Source organism: Haliotis asinina, chromosome 1, assembly GCF_037392515.1.
Source record: "Haliotis asinina isolate JCU_RB_2024 chromosome 1, JCU_Hal_asi_v2, whole genome shotgun sequence".
In the NCBI taxonomy this organism is placed as follows: Eukaryota; Metazoa; Mollusca; class Gastropoda; order Lepetellida; family Haliotidae; genus Haliotis; species Haliotis asinina.
This window is the reverse complement of record NC_090280.1, coordinates 61441893-61461004: the sequence shown is the minus strand read 5'-3', so window position 1 is coordinate 61461004 and position 19112 is coordinate 61441893. Positions and strand designations below refer to the sequence as shown.

The 19112-nt window shown below is 44.0% G+C and overlaps 1 protein-coding gene across 2 annotated transcripts in view; it reads right to left on the bottom strand.

The window, feature by feature from the left end:
- Positions 1-186: 186 nt before the first annotated feature.
- Positions 187-19112, bottom strand: part of LOC137295569 (serine/threonine-protein kinase 36-like) — a 52781-nt gene continuing 33855 nt past the window's right edge. For both annotated transcript variants that reach the window (XM_067826987.1, XM_067826979.1), the window contains 5 exons: positions 5486-5546; positions 4643-4772; positions 3309-3381; positions 2596-2692; positions 187-2218 (listed from right to left, as the gene is read on the bottom strand). In XM_067826987.1, the coding sequence (XP_067683088.1) occupies positions 2024-2218; positions 2596-2692; positions 3309-3381; positions 4643-4772; positions 5486-5546 (556 nt within the window). In that variant the 3' untranslated portion in view covers positions 187-2023. The remainder of the gene's footprint in view (positions 2219-2595; positions 2693-3308; positions 3382-4642; positions 4773-5485; positions 5547-19112) is intronic.

Genomic DNA, 19112 nt, shown 5'->3' with positions numbered 1-19112 from the left:
GTACAGCAAGTAGAATTTTTTCAGTAACTAATGACAACATGCAATCCCAGGCCTAGGCTTACTGCAGGATTTGTCCCATCTTCACTTAACAATCACATCAGGTATCATCCCATCTCAGTCGCTTGTTTTCCAAGTTTATACATTCTACACAATATCGATATGCAAACAAGAACAGATAATGCAGTCTTACTAAGAGAATGATTTATTTCTCTGTGGAATGTACAAAAATCTTTGACAACCAGAAGAGAAAACATTACATGAATCTTCAATGTAACAGACACCTGAAACATCATAAACGAAGTTACAAGTAACAGACTATATGATGAAAATGGTTCATAAAAATAGCAGATAACATCTCTCATAGGATTTTTCTAAACCGAGATTTTGTTGATGGATTGTTTGTAGTTTTACACAACTTTCAGCAATATTCCAGCCATGAGATTTGTCTGTAATAATTTTGATTGAACCATATGTCATCCTGTGATTTACATCATGCACAATTCTGGTGCCATTTTATAGATACGGTATAACGCATAGATAACGTCATGTGTGCTCAAGAGGCAATGGTTATTATGTTGATTACGTTATTCAGTGATGTAACTGGACACAAATGGCAATAGAACATTTTCAATATATACCATTCACAAAAAGTAGGGGATATTCCATTTTGAGAGCATCCCACTAGCCAATGCCAATGCATAAGAGAAAAAGTAATATATATCCATACAGATGAAATATTTGTATAGCAATGGAAAAAATTGTCACATTTTTCCTCTATTCCTCTTCTTCATCTCCTTCCTCCTTGGCTTCATCATTTGCATTTTATCAGTCTTGTAAATCCACCATCCCCTACTTTCTTTAATGGTATATTAACAGTGGATAGTCTTCAAAATTTGAACTAAATCTTTTAAGAAAATTAGATTTGCCACATCCATCAAAAACTGATGTGAAATGTTGGTAGTGTATATTATGCACTTTCAAATATTTCTCAAACTCAGCGATTAACTGTGGTGTGATTGTGACAGTAATGTTAATATGAATAAGTTGAAATATTACAAAATAATACCGGGTACATTGCTCAATGCATATCAAGTACTTCTCCTGGACGGAAGCTTGTGTAAATTCTTAACAAAGTTTGGACACGATCATTATGCATCTGGTGGAATGTGAGAAAGGTCACAGGACACTGCATTCGATCTTGGAGGGAATTCACAGAATGTGACTCAACACGTCACCAATATTGTTAACATTTTTAATGTTAAACAGTGTGACACACAGCTGTGACAAGACATAAACTCAACTCAACATATTGGAGGGAATTTGTTCATGGATGGATTTAATGATACTTTGTGACCAAATTATATTATACATATATAAAAATTAACATATCATAACCATACAGTCTGATCTGCATCGGTCATTTTCCATAATATATAGGACAGCAAAAGAAATGCAAATAAGCGTTCATGTATATGCCTTCTATTTAAAAACTCGATGAGAAGCAACAGTTGTGTTTCTTTTGCTGTTAAGTATTTACATCTCCTGCAAACTTGCATACAGGGGAGATAACTATGTAAGAAAAATCACTTTCTTCAAGCAGTTCCTTTTGTACAGGAACATCATCTGTGAAAGCATTTCTGTGTAACAAATGATACAAATGATGAAAATGTTTACCCAGTATAGTGGAACATGGAGAAAATATTGCAATGCACATGGTTTGAAAAGCTTGTTCCTGTGTTGGTATGCAATGAATTCTGGGCAATCATTGTTGCAAACACCTCTCCGTCCTTTGTTCAACAATACAGAAAAGCCGATCAATAATTCTTCTCAGCTGAATTCATTTATTTTACTCGATATCTTATCATGCCAGTTCACTCTGCTTGAAACAAACCCACGTACACTTCAGCCATATATAGGCTTTCACTTATAATGTAACAGATGAAAGAGCCAATGCTGCACAAGCATTCAACATGCTGTGTATGTGGATAATGGCAGTGCCAACTTGACACTAGACTGGTAACTACTAGCTCCCTTGTAGTAGACGTATAAGTTTGTTACACTGGGAGGAGATGTTGTAGTCTCCCCCACCCTGCATGCTGAGGCTGCTACCCCGCCCGGACATTTGGGAGGTGGGTCGGGACAGGGCAGAGGCGGGACGAGGGGTGCTGGCTGTGGTCAGGTCACACAGCTTGCTGACAGCGTTCAAGGACACCATTTCCTGCAAAAGACGACAATATGTGGTTGAGGACAGAGATCACTGTGAATACAATTTACTAATCCCAAAACCCTGATAAAACTGAAATGTCAAAAAACATTCTTTCTACAGCTAACCAGACATTAATTTTTTAAAAATTACTGCCGCCATCAAAAAAGATAAATTATTTGAAATAATGCAATAAGTCTGAAATTTATCAAAAACTTCAACAGCAGCAATTCTATCCATTATAATGAAAATATAAGGGAGGTAACTCTAAACACTTGAGGCTGTCTCCTAACAGGAGCAGGGGCTACCTCCCTCCGTATCATATCTGTTCAACCTTGTTATACATAGTATTGTGAAATTTGTAAAGTAAAATATTAACCATCTGATCTTACCTTCCTGAGAAGTTCCTGCTGTGCCAGACTGCGTAGTGCTAGAAGAGTATTGGTCTGGACATTGGGATGATTGTCTGAGCATGCCACATCGATGAGACTGAAGGAGAACCAGTGTCAACTTTGGTAATAGATGTAAAGGTATTTCATATCACAGTAGCATGTTGAGCATGGATACTCCACTTTAGACATGGTCAACAGATTCCAAGCCAACCAGTCCTTGCTTTATCCTAAAATGCTGAGCTTTTGACTATTTGGTCAAATGGTTTCAGGGGCTAGAACCAGTGACCTTTCACTCACCATCCACTCCGGTACGGAGGTGGTCTACGCTGGGATGTATGTTAGCTGTATTACTTTATATCATCACTGTGTTGAAAGAGTGGCATGAAAGATGATCCATTAGTAATTTATGACTAGGTGGTTTGTTCCAAGGAGGTAGAGAGGTCAGCAGTTTTGATCACGTACTGAGGTAGGGTGATGGTGGGAGTTGTCAGCAATTTGTAAACAGAAATATTAAAAAATTAAGGGAAGGATGCCTGGGGATAATGGTTTTGTACATGACATGCAGGGGGTCACTTTCTTTGTACATAAATTTTAGGGGGGATCCTTGTACATGCTTCTTCATTAAAAAAAATCATAATCATCCCCCAGGCGAAAACTTACGAATGATCCCTTACTCCATAATTTGAACTGACAGGTTCGAGAGTATAACTTACTGTTCTATGACCTTGTGTTGTTTAATATCTGGTACCAGTACAGGGGAGTGCATCCCAAGGTTTCCACAGGCACCTGAAACAGTTGAATGTCAGTATTTGAAAACATAACTTCTTGTCCAAGAATTGCCAGCTTACAGGGACCTGTTGACTATGAGCATCGTTTTATGCCGCTTTTAGCAATATTCCAGTAACATCACAGTGAGGGACACCAGCAATGTGCTTGCATATTGATACCATGTTTGGAATTGAACCCAGAAGTGAATACTTGAGCCATCACGCTAGGACCTATGCATATCGTACAAGACAATTAACATGATCTGGTGGTCAACCATGCTGACTTGGTTGACACACGTCATTGTATCAAAAATTTTGGTTGATGTTAATGATGTTGATCACTGGATCATCAGGGCCGTACTTCATTATTTACTTGTTAAACAACAAAGAAACATATCCTTTCTTGAATAACCAATCTCATACACTGGCAACTATGCTTGTCGTAAGAGGTGACTAACAGGATCGGGTGGTCAGACTCGCTGACTTGGTTGACATGTCATCGGTTCCCAGTTGTGCAGATTGATGCTCATGCTGTTGATCAATGGATTGTCAGGTCCAGACCACCACCATATAGCTGAAATATTGCTGAGTGTGGCGTAAAACTAAACTCACTCACTCACTTTAAAGGGATTCATTTGAAACTAAGTGTCACTATTCACAGGGTATATACTCCCCATCCGCAGTTCTGTTCACCATGCTCACTAGTGTAAGTGAAGCCACTTACTTCAGTCAACTGTTCTAAACTATATTTTGCAAAATACTCCATCCTGTTTAAAGGTTCTGTTTACTCATGAACTGATGTAAAGCAAAATCATAACGCTGAAAAGATTATTGTCATGAGTTCAGGAAATAACAAAAATCGGTGAAAATTGGCAAATTCTTACCAAAACTTGACACCAAAACACCTTGAGCAATTCACCTGCATAAAGTTTGCAGTTGTTTTCCCCAGATTAGTGGAGTAATTCATTAACGATGTAACCATATGTATATACATAACACATACTGGGTGTTTTAAGTCAGACTAAACATTTGATGGGTAGCATATTATAACTGAGAGAGTTTAGTTCTAGGCCACTTTCAGAAATATTCCAGCAATATCATGGCGGGGCACATCAGAAATGCGCTTCACACACTGTACCCATGAGGGGAATCAAACCAAGGTCTTTGGTGTGATGAGAGGACACTTTAACCACTGGGCTACCTCACTGCCTTACAGGGTATTACGACTGAAGTATCCATGGTGTGAGTATGATGGCATAGTGCTGATCTGATCTACTTACTGGCAGCATTAGTCTTGGTCTTGGTGAGAGGGTCTCGAAGTAGTCGGACCAAATGAGGAATGGCAGACTTCAACTTGGTGTACAGTTCCCCACTATGGTAGGCAGCATTACCAATAGCATAGCTGGCACCCTAGAAGACAGTAAGAGAGATAATGCACCTTCAACCAACTAGATACAACACTGGTACATGGTAACAATGAAAGTGTGATATACACATGTAGCCAATTAGTGACTTCTGGCTGAGTGGGAACTTGTTCATCTGTTAATCTTTGACATGTATAGTGAGAAACATAGGTGAACAATTTTAAGACAAAATATTATGGACGTCAACCTTTTTTTTGTATGCACAATGTTTCAGGGCATTTTCCTTGCCCCTTCTTCAGGTAAACATAACTTGTTTATTACCATGCTATCGTGACATTGTGCATTTAATGAAAATTCCCACAGACTTAAGCTACTAGTACCAGCTCACAAGTCTTTTGTGAATGTGTCAAGAAGTTTTCTCTTGATGGGTATGAAAGAGGTCTGTGATGGAACTGAATTCTTATTAGAAGGATCTGACTTCTCACATACTTCTGACAACAAATATATTCCTTTTTACTAGGTTGATATAACTTTTGGCTTAAATTATTACACATCTTAAAAGATGGATTTAACTTCTTATTTGGTGGATCTCACAAGGAGGACATAATTTCTTCATTATGGACTTAATTTCTTTCCAGATGAATTTGACTTATCATAAGATCAGTTCAAATTCTTATAAGAATTACAAGATGCATTGTACATCATAAAACTGACTATACTTGTTACAATTGTAAGAAGGAAGTGATCTACACTATTTACCTTTCTAACATTTGAATCTTCATCTTGGAGTCGAGCTATCAACCCGGTGAGTATTTTATCCCTGAAAAATAAAACGCCATGATACTTTAATGGCCCTTTCTGACAAGAACACTGTGTTATATCACGTTACTGATGCCATTTCTTGTGTGCAATAGCACACTGGTCTGTATGCAGAGCAATAATCATTGATAACATTTCACAGAATTAAGAGTGTTTGTGTTGGTTTTCTTGCTGCCATCATTAGTATTAGTAGTATAGGGAATGACAGTTCTGGCTCACTTTCAAGAAATGTCTCTACAAAGCCTTATTTACTAAATAAGGCTTTGGTTGGGTCATTAGCTCTTGCTTCTATTACCCCTACTACAAAAAAGTTGGCGGTAATTACTGTGCCTTGGTAGGAGGTAACACTGTGCCGTACGGTACGATCAATAATTCTTCTCTTACAAAACCCCTACCCGGCCCATCCCTCAAGTAGTACAAGTTAGGTTCGTCGGCTTTTATATCCACTTTATCTATGTTGTAAGTTTTGACTGACCATATAGGATCGGTGGCTCGCTTACGGCTATCGCCCTCGTGTTCCCCAGGCTGGTATAGATACCTCACTAGGGCCCTATCTGGTATCTGTTTCTCCTTCCCACGCAATGGAGCGGCCGACTCTGCAACTATTGATTTTAGTTTGATAGCGTCTGCCGGTTTCTTACCGGTGAGACGGGTGACTTCATGGTTGATTGCCGACACCACCTTGGGTAACCTCGTGACCCATTCAGTCGATCGTTTTCCAGGGGTGGTCATCTCCCTAGCATATTGATAGCCGAACAAGCGCTCAGCCAAAGTCCTATTAAATCTCTCAACTATGGCTTGGCTGCGATGGGCTCCGGCCGTGCCACGCCTGACCTTTGTATCGTGTTTGGCTAGCAGTTGTGACACGGCACCCATGAACTCCCGTCCGGGGTCAACTTGCAGCTCTGTTGGCCACGTCAGTGGGCTGCGTTTGTATATACGTTCAAATCCTCTGGCTACCTGGGCCGAATCTTTCGTGGTCAAGGGTTCGGCTTCCTTGTAACGACTGGCTACGTCCACTACGGTTAAGGCATACTTGTACCTCTTATCGTGGGGTAGGAACAGTAGGTCTGCCTGGTGAACGCTATTAGGTATGTTAATACCGAACCTCCTTCTAGGCACGTAGCGTGGTGCCGGCAAATAGATCTGCCACAGGGCTTGTTTTTCAAGCCACGCTTTGGCTTCCTCCGGGGGTACTCGCGCTAGTTTAGCTAGCTTATCTACTGCGCTAGCTCCTTTCCAGTACCCACGCGGGCTGTAGTAAATAGCCTCAAATTTTTTCATGTCCATACGCGTATGTGTTTATACCATCAATAGCTATCCAACGTTTCGTGTCCATAGGCGATAGGGACGTCTTGTTTATAGTCAGTCCGTATATCTTATGCCCATCACTTCTAAGTGTGTTCATTTTATGTCTAAAGGTACGGGTCTTGAACAGGGCTTCCTTGAATCTGGCGTGTTTGATGTGTTGTTTCACCACATACTTCTTAACCCCCTTAGCCTTCCGGATCTCACTATTGTCGGCTTTCAGTATGGAGTACATCTTAGGTCTCAAACCTATGTACTCGGCTATGGGCGTGCCAGCACACTCGTCCTTCATCTTACCTAGGACCTTTTTATTTACTGTACTGTGTAGGGTATGGGTCTTAGGGTAGTCGCTGGTGTCGTATAAATCGAGGTGTTTTTTCATGTCCTCGTACACGTCCTCGGTTCGAATCTCCATCAGCAGGGAATCCGTGTCAGTGTACAGTACTTCACACCTGTCGCCGTACTGTTTCTTGAGCTCGTTGTAGTAAAAGTCGTACATCAGGTGTTTGGATAAATCGAGGATGCTCATCCCCACGTAAACAGGCCGGTTGAATTTTATGTGACTTTTCTTCATGTGTATGGCAACCAGGTTGTCTGTGAATATCTTACTACGGTTGAATGCCGGACTGGCTATCAATCTCCTGAGCTTGTCTTCCTCACTAGATCTAACCAGCTTCACGGTCACGCATTTCCTCAGGTTCTCCATAGTCTTACCAAACACCGAGTTATTCATGAGCTTGTAGAGATTTTTCTCAAAATCACTGGTGGCTTTTTTTCGTAGGTCTGTGTTCATTCTGATGTAGGGCTCCATCCATGGGCTCTGGTCGAACATGAGCACCCTGTGTATTTTGGTCAGCCTCATACCCAACGACAGGTACAGCTGTAGGTTGCGATAGTGAACGATGTACTTGGTCTTATTCATTAAGTTAGGCACGAGTTTTTCAACGTCTGTCACACGACCACCTGACAAGTTATGTTGGTACTCAGACATCCAGTCTGTGTTAACCCTCATACGTTCGGGGGCCAGGGGGTAGCTGTTGTGCGATGTGTGTAATTCCTTGGGATACTCTAAGTCAACTTCGAGGATATACCCTTTGTTCGAATCTGGTGCGACCCCCATAACATCAACGTGGGGTACCCATTCGAATCCCCCTGTAGGTAGATACTGACTCATGGCCCAGCCGTATAGGTTGTTTGCGTCGAGGTATAGAATGTGATTGGTTGGTTTGTTAGGATCGTAACCTTTCACGTATTGATTATTTGCTTTCGCGTATCGTTTGGATGCCATGGAAATCCCACCTCGCAAGCCTTTCTCAATGAATAGGTGCATGTCGTAATCTGTGAGCAATTCCAAATTAACTCCGGTCTTTTTAAGCAAGGCGTCCCACGACAGACCTGGGCTGGTGTAATACCATGCGGGGTCGAGTTTATACTGCTTTAAACATGTCTGCCGAAACGTTTCAAACACGTCGGTTAACAGCAGTACATCTGTCCTCAAGTACAGGTCGTGATAATCACCCAGGTTCTTACAACCCAGTTTATTCCATACGTTAGTCGCGTGCGAGTAATCATCTCGTGAGACGGACGCCTCATTCAGCTTGCTATAAAAGCAGTCAATAGGGGGTAGTCTGGTCTCGGTGAACTTGGCCCAACTATCCATGTACTCATAGGGGTACACACCCTTCCTCATAAGCAGGGGTCTAGTCTCGGCGTCTGTGTATCGATCGGTGATAGGGAAGGTATTGTTGGCCTTGACCAGACTGTCGAGTGACGACAGGAGGAACTGAAACGAGTCAATGAACCTAAGTCCGTTTAAGCTGAAGGAGATGTATCTCTCCATGTTGTTGGGGATGCACGTTATATTACCATCGATTTTCGCGATGGCCTGCATGATCAAGTGTGAGTCGTACCCTCTCAAGTTGTGAAAGACAACGGGGATGTTTATTGTCTTAGGGTTGATTTTAAGCTTGAGGTTGCACGCGTTGTGAGCGGCGCCTCTATACTTACCAGTTATGTGGCAGTGATCTCTCACCGAATCACCGTTAAGTGGTGAGTCGCACACGTGACAGTTAGTGCTACTAGCGTGAGCTAGCCTGTCGGCTCGGGTCATACGCATGGGAGCGATTCTATACAATGTATTCCTAATAATTTTTTCTTCCTCCTGCAAACACTTTAGAAACCTTTCAGCCGCGTCAGGGCCCCTATACACTACCGGAGCTTTCGTTTCCCCGTCACAACGGACGACAATGTATCCAAACGAACAGGCTTTATGCTCTTGTGTCTTGTGGGTGAAGCTACCCACACTAGGGGGTGTGGGGGATTCCCCAACCACTAAGGCTTCGAAGTCGGCGTATATAATATAAGGTACAGACATTTGGTTCTTGTGGTTACTGAATTTTAGGATATTTTCACCTTCCTTAGGCATGTCGACTCGTATGGCCGTCTGCCCCACACCTTGACAATCATCCCGGTGGGATTCTAATAAATCAGCTCGACTGAAACCGTGTAGGCATCGTACACAAAAGTGTTTTTCCCCATCGTGTTTCGACTGGTCGTGCAACAACCGGCTGAGATGTTTTATCCACGTGTAGTGATACTTTTCACCTTGTTGAATCATGAATATATTGATAACTTGGCGATCCTTCACCGGGCTGACGCTGTGTACTGTTGTTGTGTTACCTTCGTGCCCAAAGACATTTATAGCCAGATTATTCTGTTTTTCTACTTTAGTGATCTGGGATATTGGGGTTGGTTCATCTATACCATCCCAATTAAGCCCATCATCTTGGGGATAGCTAGAAAGCCTATCTGAATTCTTGCCAGCTGGAAATAAGGCTGACCTGATAGCTAACCTTAGGCAATCGTTTCCTCTATTCTTAACGTTTATTATAGCATGTTTGTTCTTATAGTAGGGAGGCAAGGCTAGGTATGACCCGCCTCTGAACGGCACGTAGTTAGCTATGTCTAGATAGACATTATCGATTTTATCTACAGCCCACCCGGACCCCAAGTGTGTGTAGCGTTCTAGGTATTCTCGTATCTGCTGAAAACTTGTATCGATTGATGCGTCAATGGTCTCTGCATGTGTGACGACCTCTTGTTTACCTCGGAAGTAAGGCTGAACATACTCAGTGGCCCCTGTGGAGACCTGCTTATCGAGCGACATTTTCACTGTGATCTGAAACTTGATACTTCCTAGGTTATTTAGTTCCTGGTTGACCTTATCAGCTATCAGAGGCTTGATATCTGTAATGTCTATGTTTCTATCAACGTGCATGCGCCAACCTCTCAAATAATTGCCTACGGCGTGCTCAGTGCGCACGAACTGTAGGTCAATAGCTCTATTCTGTCGTAATAATTCTAAAAGCTGTGGTTTTCTCATACGGGAATACCCGCCTAAACCCAAATCGTGTGCCTCGGCTTTCAGTTGTTTTACAGTGGGACGTGCTACGGGGGCATGTGATAACAATGCGGTTAACCCGGCTCTCCCCAGGTTTGAATAACCCGTGTGCCCAAGCTGTTTTGCTTGAGCTTTTAATTGTTTTACCGTAGGAGGGGCTTCTAAACCTAGTAATCTCAACAATACTGACTTCCGCATTCTAGAATACCCGATCACACCTCTCTGTTTTGCGACCCGCTTGAGCTCGCTTACAGTAGACATCGTGTTTACACCTAAGAGAACTAATGTCTAATTGGTTCACAGTAAGGGGAGGTAACCCTTTCATGCATTGGAGTCTATCTTGAGCAGTCGCCTACGTTCTTTTATGTAGCCTTTTTTATTCTCGTAGATGAGTTGATGTCTGACTACGTTCGCTCCGTGAGCTTTACATAGACAGTAGTGCCCTTTAACCCCGATACCACACACAGAACACGTGTAGTTAGGACTTCCCATATGGAAACAACAGAACCCCTGATTCCTGCATTTCCTACCACAGGCCTCGGTCTTCCCCATAAGTATGTATTCACATCGGTATGGAGCGGGTCTCATGTTTACTTATATAGGTATTTTAGTTTAATTGCTTCGCAACCAACGCAGTAGCTGCTATACCCAACACTATGAAGCCCAGTTCACGATTCATTTGTCCCTTGGATGGTGTGTAGTATTGAGCGAGTGTGGGTTTATTGAGCGGTTCCAATTGTTTACCAGTTAGTAGGTAGTATTCTTTCATTGCTTCATCGACATCGTTGAATGTTTGAACGGCATGGTTTTCACGCTTGAGTTGTTCGTTAATGAAATCGATCCTCTGGAGACGTTTGTTAGCGTACTCGTCCTGTGCCTTTTGTAAGTTCTCAATAGCGAGATCGTGTCGCTTCCTTTCTTCCTGTATTTCAGCCCCATCTCGTAGTTTCGAGAAGAGGAAATTACTCCCGGAAAATGCCAGGGCATTCACTAACGCCCCACCGACCATCATAGCTATCGTGGCCATCCCTATATTTATTTCATTATATTATCAGGTATTATTCCTTGTTTTACTAGGATGTCTTTTGTAGCCATCGCCATACCAAGGTTCATTATAAGCATACCCATATCCTGCAGGTTGAAATCTAGCTTGATAGTTGGTTGTTTAAGCACCATTTTAGTCAACCGAGCGTACCCTACTGCTAGACTGGCTACCACTGTGGCGTGGTATGCGTCGTTGACGAACGTTTTCCCCTCAGACATTATGTATATGATATAAAATATTAAAATTATAACATGATATGCGGGTCAATAGTGGGGCCTGCCGGCGGCGTGGGGGGCTCACTGTTTGGTTGTGGCTCACTGTGGGAGGCGTATAACCATGTTATAACCACGGCAGCAGTTACACCTACAGCCAACAACAGTCGGGTTGGATTGGTCACTTTATGTTGGTTACACCACCGTTTTTTACCGGCAGCTACTCTCTTAGGATTCTTCTGTCTGGTTACTGTTGGAGGTACCTCCACCGTCACTGGTTCCTGTGAACTCACTGTTGGGGGTGTGGGGGTATCCCCCACTGTTTCCTGTGCAGTATCCATCTATACTATTATTATTATTTTTTCTCTCAAATTGACAATGCTTTGCTGTGATAATCGCCGCCGTCACTGGAGCCAACAACATACCATATTTGTGGTACAGCCCGCAGCTGATAGAGCTCACGGCGTGTTCGATAAAAGGGTCTTTCTCGAGGTCTTCCCACAGGTAAAGTCGGCGCTCTGGTGGAATGGGAAGGAAGTGTGACACAATACCGGTGTATATCTGGGTCATAGCCGATCCTATTGTCTTTGTCATTTCTGCTCCGAGCCGGGACTCGTATCTAGCGTACAGCTTATCGATTTCTTCGGCTGACATTTTGTGAATTTTATCCGGAGTGTAGTCTCCAAAGTAATGTTTGGCTTTGCCACCAACAGCCAACGCCACCAGTTTCTCTCGCTTATCATCAGTGGGGCCTGCCGTACCCCCAGGTACCAACTGTTCGAGCAATTCCTCACACTCCATCTTATAATATAACAAGTAAGATTTAGTTTTAACTATATAATACCCGATACAGACAAAACACAGAGAAATAAAAGTTAAGTTGCACACGACAAATACTTCAAATATCATAGCTATATACTTAGCTTTGCTTAGCTTTGCTTAGCTTTGCTTAGCTTTGCTTAGCATACTATATATGCTACTGGTTGGTCGGTCTTTAGCACGAGCTTAGCGTGTTTAGTTTCAGCGAGCTGTTTCTTCACCCGTTCCCGTTCTAATTTACTCATCACATCGTTCTCTCTCAAACACTCCTCGAACGAATCCCTGTCCTTGCAGTGAAATAAGGCCACCCATCGCGTCTGCTCCCTGAGGTCTTTCAACACCGAGTTGAACTTCTGCGTTAGCACCCAGACGCTGTGATTTGCATGCCGGCCGGAGAAGGCCAGGTACGATAGCATGTCTCTCTTTTTTGTTATCTCGCGATTAGCGCTGCAGTCGTCCAATATAAACAGCGTCGGTTCCCCTTTAAATTTCTCGTGAAGAGCTTTCAACCAGTCCTGCAGGCGTGTTCCAGGGTTGATTTTGTGTACGTCCGGGTCCGTCATCACCCAAGGTCGCGCGTACGTTTTATTCATGCTCAGAGTAGGGCATATGATAACGATGTTATCGAACACATCCTTGTAGTAACCCTCTAACATATCCAACACGAAAACGGTCTTCCCACAGCCAGTCTGCCCGCATATGATAGCGCAGTGTGGGTCAGTGGGTAGTTGTGGGTACCCCCGGGGGGTGTGGGGGTCTCCCCCACTAGTAGATGGCTTGCACGAATCTCCCATTGTCTATATTAAGTTGCGCGTCCATAATAACGTACAGATATAATTTCAACTTACCAGCGGTTTGAGCCTTCTTAGTAATCTGGATGGTTATCCCTTCGCTGCCGTTATCTATACGGCGTCCGCTACCGTGCAGTTTATCATCATCCGTGGATCGCATGTCCAACCATAGGGCGTACTTGGTGGTCAGGTATTCACCGATCTGCACGGAGCTTAGGTCCAGGTCCTTTGTTATGTAATCCCCCACTGGTAGCTTTTTTATCTCATCCCACTGCTGGTGTGGTCTCATACCATGACTGAACAGCTGGTTGGGCACACCCTCGATTGTCACTTCCACCTTTTCAATCTCGGGGTTAAAAAACTTCTCGCTGTCCCTCTGGAATGGCTCGTAATCCTCCACGGGGACGACCAGGATACCTTTCATCGATCGCGCCGGCACGTTCAGGTTGATATTCCACACAGTGTCGCTCTTATCTCGCACGATTGATCTATGCCTCAGTACGCGATCGTACAGGATAGCCATCTTCCCAGAGTACTGGCTTCGAACCTGCCTGGCCAGCTCCGGGCTAGTGACCATGTCGAACTCCAGAGAGATGTTGTCTATGGTATAACTAGCCTCATCACCGTTCGGCGTACGCACTACTTTGCTATAGTCGTTAAACGTGAGCTCGTATTCGAGCCTATCACCCAGCGCGGCCTGGTAAAACGGCGCGTGTCCCGTGAGCAACTCGAAGTCGAGCGGCACGCAGAATCGATTCCCGTATGCTAGAGCGATGGCCTTTTCACCGGCCGATAGCTTGTCTTGCTGGTCTTGCGTGAAGACATACCCTATGCGCGCCCGGGTTGATTTGCTGATACCCTGGTACACATCATTGACTCGTTCTCCATCGCTTTTCCAGAGATCCTTGTAGCAGTGAAACACGTCGCTGTCGTCGATACTCAGCACCTCGTTACCACTGATCTTGACGGTCGTTTTCTTGATGATAGCTCGCCCCACGTTCCGCACTAGCTCGCGTTTATCGTTGACGGAGGTCAACGTGATATTGAACGCCAGTCGAACAGTGCCTGGTACAATGAGGTCATTCTCACCAAGGTTTGGAAATCTAACCAGCAGAGTTTGATTCTGGTCTATCTTGCTGGGATTGTTGGTGATGGTCACCGACTGTCGCACGGCTCTGGCACCTAATGGCTCTCTCAATTTTCTGAAAGGATCTAATTTTCTACCGTACATTGTTATATAAATGAAATATATTTTTAATACTAATGGATGAAGACATACCTATGGATGATATGTGGGACTATAGTGCCCAGGCATTCAATGATGACCAGGAGACCTCATTCTCGCAAGGTGACAAGCTCCTTAAGGACTCCGTCGACGGTTATTACGACGTAGTTGAAAATAAATCCAAACTCAAGTCGTCGGGAAGGAACTATTACGATTTTACCCTCGATAGCAATGGCACGCTGCGTTTGAAGTCTCGCCCGGAGATCGATCTCATGCATCAACGCACTAGAGAACCGCTTGCCTTATCAACATTGGCCGGTAAATATGGAAGTAAGTTTGTCCAAAAGGAACTAGGCTTCACAGATTACGGTGGTGCGCGACCTAAGATTCCTCCGAAGTTAGTTCAAGGCCTGGAAGGCATCAGGGACGCCACATCAGATCAAAACATGACATATGATATTAAAAAGGTGTTGGCCGACTACGAGAACAAACCATTCCCAGGGCTCGAATTTACCGTTCGGGAACTGCGGGGGTTGGACTTGTTGATGCAAACCATTCGTGGTCAGCTCTGGAAAAGCACAGCCAAAATAAGTGAGATAGACGACCACATCGCCTATGAAAAGAAAAAACTCAGTGAAACTGAGGACGAGTCTATGAAAGCCACCATTGAGGAACGAATACGTAATTTGGAAGATGAAAGGCAGACCTGGTTGGAGACAGCGTCCGGCTACAAAGAAAAGCTTAGATCCCAGGTCAGCCGTATACGGGACACCATCAATCAAGTCCTCCACCGAGACACCACGTTAGCAGACAGGATTCGGATATTGTTCCGGGAGCAAGGGATCACCATCGCCAGCATTCTGACTGCATTGGGTTTCATTATATCAACCCTGGTGGTGTCACTGGTGGGAGGAACCCCTGTGGGGGGAGTTACCCCCACACCCCCAGGCGGTGGTGGTGGTGTTAAAGACTGGATCAAAAAACTCGGAGAAGGCCTAGCTAAACTGGCTGGTAAAGCCGCCGAAGCCCTTCCCGGCATCCTGGGTAGTATCGTCTCGTGGTTGTTGAGCGCTCTGTCTAAAACTGCCATGTGGCTCAGTCAAAACCTGTGGGCAGCCATCGTCGCCGTGGCGGGTCTGGTGTACGTAGCGGCTAAGAAATCTTTAACCAAATAAGTCCCAAAGTTACCCCACCAACCACCAGGGCCGTTTTACTATCAATATGCTGCTGAGCCTGAATATGAGAGTGTGTGTGGGGTACCTCCACATGAACTTTAGGCTCCGGGGGCGACGCAACTATACCCTTTTCACGTGGTGGGATGTGTTGGATATAGGTGGTGTTAATATCGGGGTTGATACCCAACTTTTGATCCTTCGTGGCTATGACTATTTCGTTGTTATAACCCACCACTTTTTTTACTCTCAGTTGCATATCACTCGGAGCCATGTACAACCCCACGCCGAACACGTAGTCGACTTTCGACCTGGCGTATTCTAACACGTTTTGGTAGCGTTCGATAGCCCGCGGGAGATCAACTGGAGAATTGATAGCATCCTCAACGTTGGAAACGAATTGTGTCTGAGCGTCGTAAGCAGTTCCCTTACCGATGATGTTGGAACGCGTCATCGACTGCGCACCCAACAGCGCCCACACGTACGTTCGAATCGAGTCGTTAAACCTGACTACCCCGGCACGAGTGAATCCTTTCGACGTGTCCAGCATAAACATTTTCCACCCGTCTGCGTTTGACTGCTCCTGATCCACTTTTTGGATTATGAAAGCAACACCACCTTTAAAGTCCATACGATCATCCCTCCATTCATTACTCGACAAAGCCAAGTCCTGCCGAAGTATACCTCGTCTCACTAAATCATCACTGGCATCTTTCACTGGTTGTGGTCCATATTTGGCAGGTTTAGGAACAAGCTCCTTTAATACATGGAAAAAATTTTCCGTACTACCAATTTTTCGTTTCATAAAGTTTGTTAGTAAATATTTGTTAAATGCTTTTGCCGCTAACCCATCACTGTAAGGAATACCCAACCCGTGGTTCGGCCCCGGCAAACGCCAATCCGTCTTCGGGTTTATTTCGAATTCATTGCAAATACGTTCGTAGGCCCGTCTATCGTACGGGTTGTTTGTTGCGTCCCACGCTTTGTCCTGTGGGAGGGGGGCGCTGATCTCTTTAAGGATACGTCTGACCTGGTAGTACACGTGGAACTTGAACACAGATTGACTCAGCGGTCCACGCCGAGTGTCGGTCAATGTCACACCACACCCCGTTGTAGCGCACCACACGGCAAAGTTGAATTGATTCTGCCAGAACTGCATAGAGTTGTTGAACCAAGCGTGGACTGCCTTGACGTTAGTCACCGAAAGCTTATACTTATCAGGCATATCTATAAACTTGGCATTGAAATACAACCCAGGAGCAACCATAATCTTCATGGTGGAGAAATCTACGTCCAGTTTAGGGTACAACACACCAGGGGAATACATTTTAAAACTATTATATAATAAATATATATGTAATATGTACATAACACTTCCAGGAATAACGAGCGGTGAGGCCGTTCAGCTGACGCACGCGATCGATAACACGTCAGGTCAACTCGAAGTCGCACTCTGCGATATCACCTACCTACCGCAATGGACTAACATCAATATCAGCAACAATAAGCTGTTCGTCAGTGGAACTCGCAGCCAGATAACTGACGGCTACTACAGCGTGTGCTCTCTAAACGACGAGGTCTTCAAACCCCTGGGGGCCGAACTCAAGATGAACGACTCAAACGGTACAGTGGTGTTAATCAACAATGGAATAAACCCCTTGAGGCTCGGCCGACCATTAGCAAGGATACTCGGTATGTCTCCTGACGAGATAAAACCAACAACAACCGTCACAGGCACGAAGTTACCCGACCTAGTACCGTACCGAGAGCTATACATTCATCTCGGTCAGGTGAGCACAACGTATAACATTCAAGGAGGCCACCCTTCCACTATACTGAGAGCAGTGCCGGTGAAAACTGAGAAATTCAACGACGGTAGAACCGAGTCATTTTCACCACGGCAGTATAAGAGATTAACCCAGGGCAACATACCTGAGCTGACAATATCGGTGTTAGATATAAATCATAATCCTGTAAATATAGGATACCTCAGCTTAACACTTCATGTAACATGACCAGCGCACAAGGGCCCGGAGTGAAAAAATGCGTCAATATCGGGATCTCCGACCTCGGAGACACACGCGGTTTCGACGCTCCCGGAGTAGATGGTAAATCGTATGCCTTGCAACTAAAAAACAACATTTACAAACGCGTTGAAATCCCCTCCGGTGGAACCCTAAGTGATATGATAGATACCACAAGAGCAACAGTAAACACTAAGTACTCCCTTGTCAACACCGGTGATAATAATTGGGTAATATACCCATCGTTCGGAGGTAAACTGTTCGACTTAGACGATGTTGAGAGCACTACCGTCGCCCGAAACAAGCCATATATGCTCGTCTTCACCGAAGATGACAAGTGGGTGTTGTTACCCGATAATAACTGGTTTCTCAATATTAGACTCGTCTCCCCTTACGTGTTCACTGATAACAAAGACAACCACCTAAACAAAGTCGTGAACAATGGAACCCTGCTCGTGGCTTACGTCCCAACTCAGAGACGTAGCATAGTCGTCAGCCCAGTCAACACTATAGCAGCCCACATGCTATCGAGTAAACCAACCATACAAAACGTGAAATTGCAGTTGGTGTCTGAATTCGAAGGCGTGGTCAAGATACTAGAGAGTCTACCGGCAAACTCAACACTGTTCATCAAAGTCTACCTAGGGGAACCATCGGTGAATGATGTCGAGATCGTGAAGGGGATCAAACTCGGGTGGGTGAAACGACACCAGTTTCAAGTTTGCAACGTTTACGTGCGGGTGGGTGTCGACTCCAAGACCAGTCTGCAAGGGGTCAACGTGATCGTGGAAAATAAGATATCACTAATCAATATCTTCCTGCCTGACAACATACACTTCATGGGTATGAAGTTAACCCCTGAATTATTATCAGAAAACCAGTTGGAAATTATATCGTAATAGTATAATAATGACCAGTCATCATCCCAACACTACACTTAACGACCTAGGAGATACGGAGGGCTTCGATCAGCCTGGTGAGGAAGATGAATTCTACATCCTGCACTTCAAAGACAACGTGTACAGACGGGTGCCGTTACCAGATTTTAAAAAACCTAAATGGCTGATCAACTTAACACCCACCTCACCTAATATCATATTAAATAATGGGTATATCTCTAAGATTAGGAACAACGGTATCTGGCCCGGGGATTTCATTCCGGAGAATACATTAGTACACACAGAATCTTTTGGTTACGAAAAAAAGGGGTTAAGTGCTCGTCCAGACAATAAATTAACATTTAGCAGTAATCTTGATAGAATATCCTCCCCTTCCACCCTCATCATAGAAGTCTTCTTTACGTTTTTAGGTAATGAAAACACCTCAAAAGTACACCAAATTTTACCCGGGGTGTCAATACACTGGTTTAGCAGACACAAAGGCGAATATTGTCGTATTGTTATACAATGGGGTACCACGGGTCCTATAAACCACTTAATAAGCCTCCGTGGGGTTTCTATTACAACAGGAAATTTTATTAACCTCTCACCTATTTCCCTGACTAGTAGTCTAGAACTTGTAGACTTCAAATTCATTGATAGACTTTTAATTGAAACCCAATTAAAAAATCT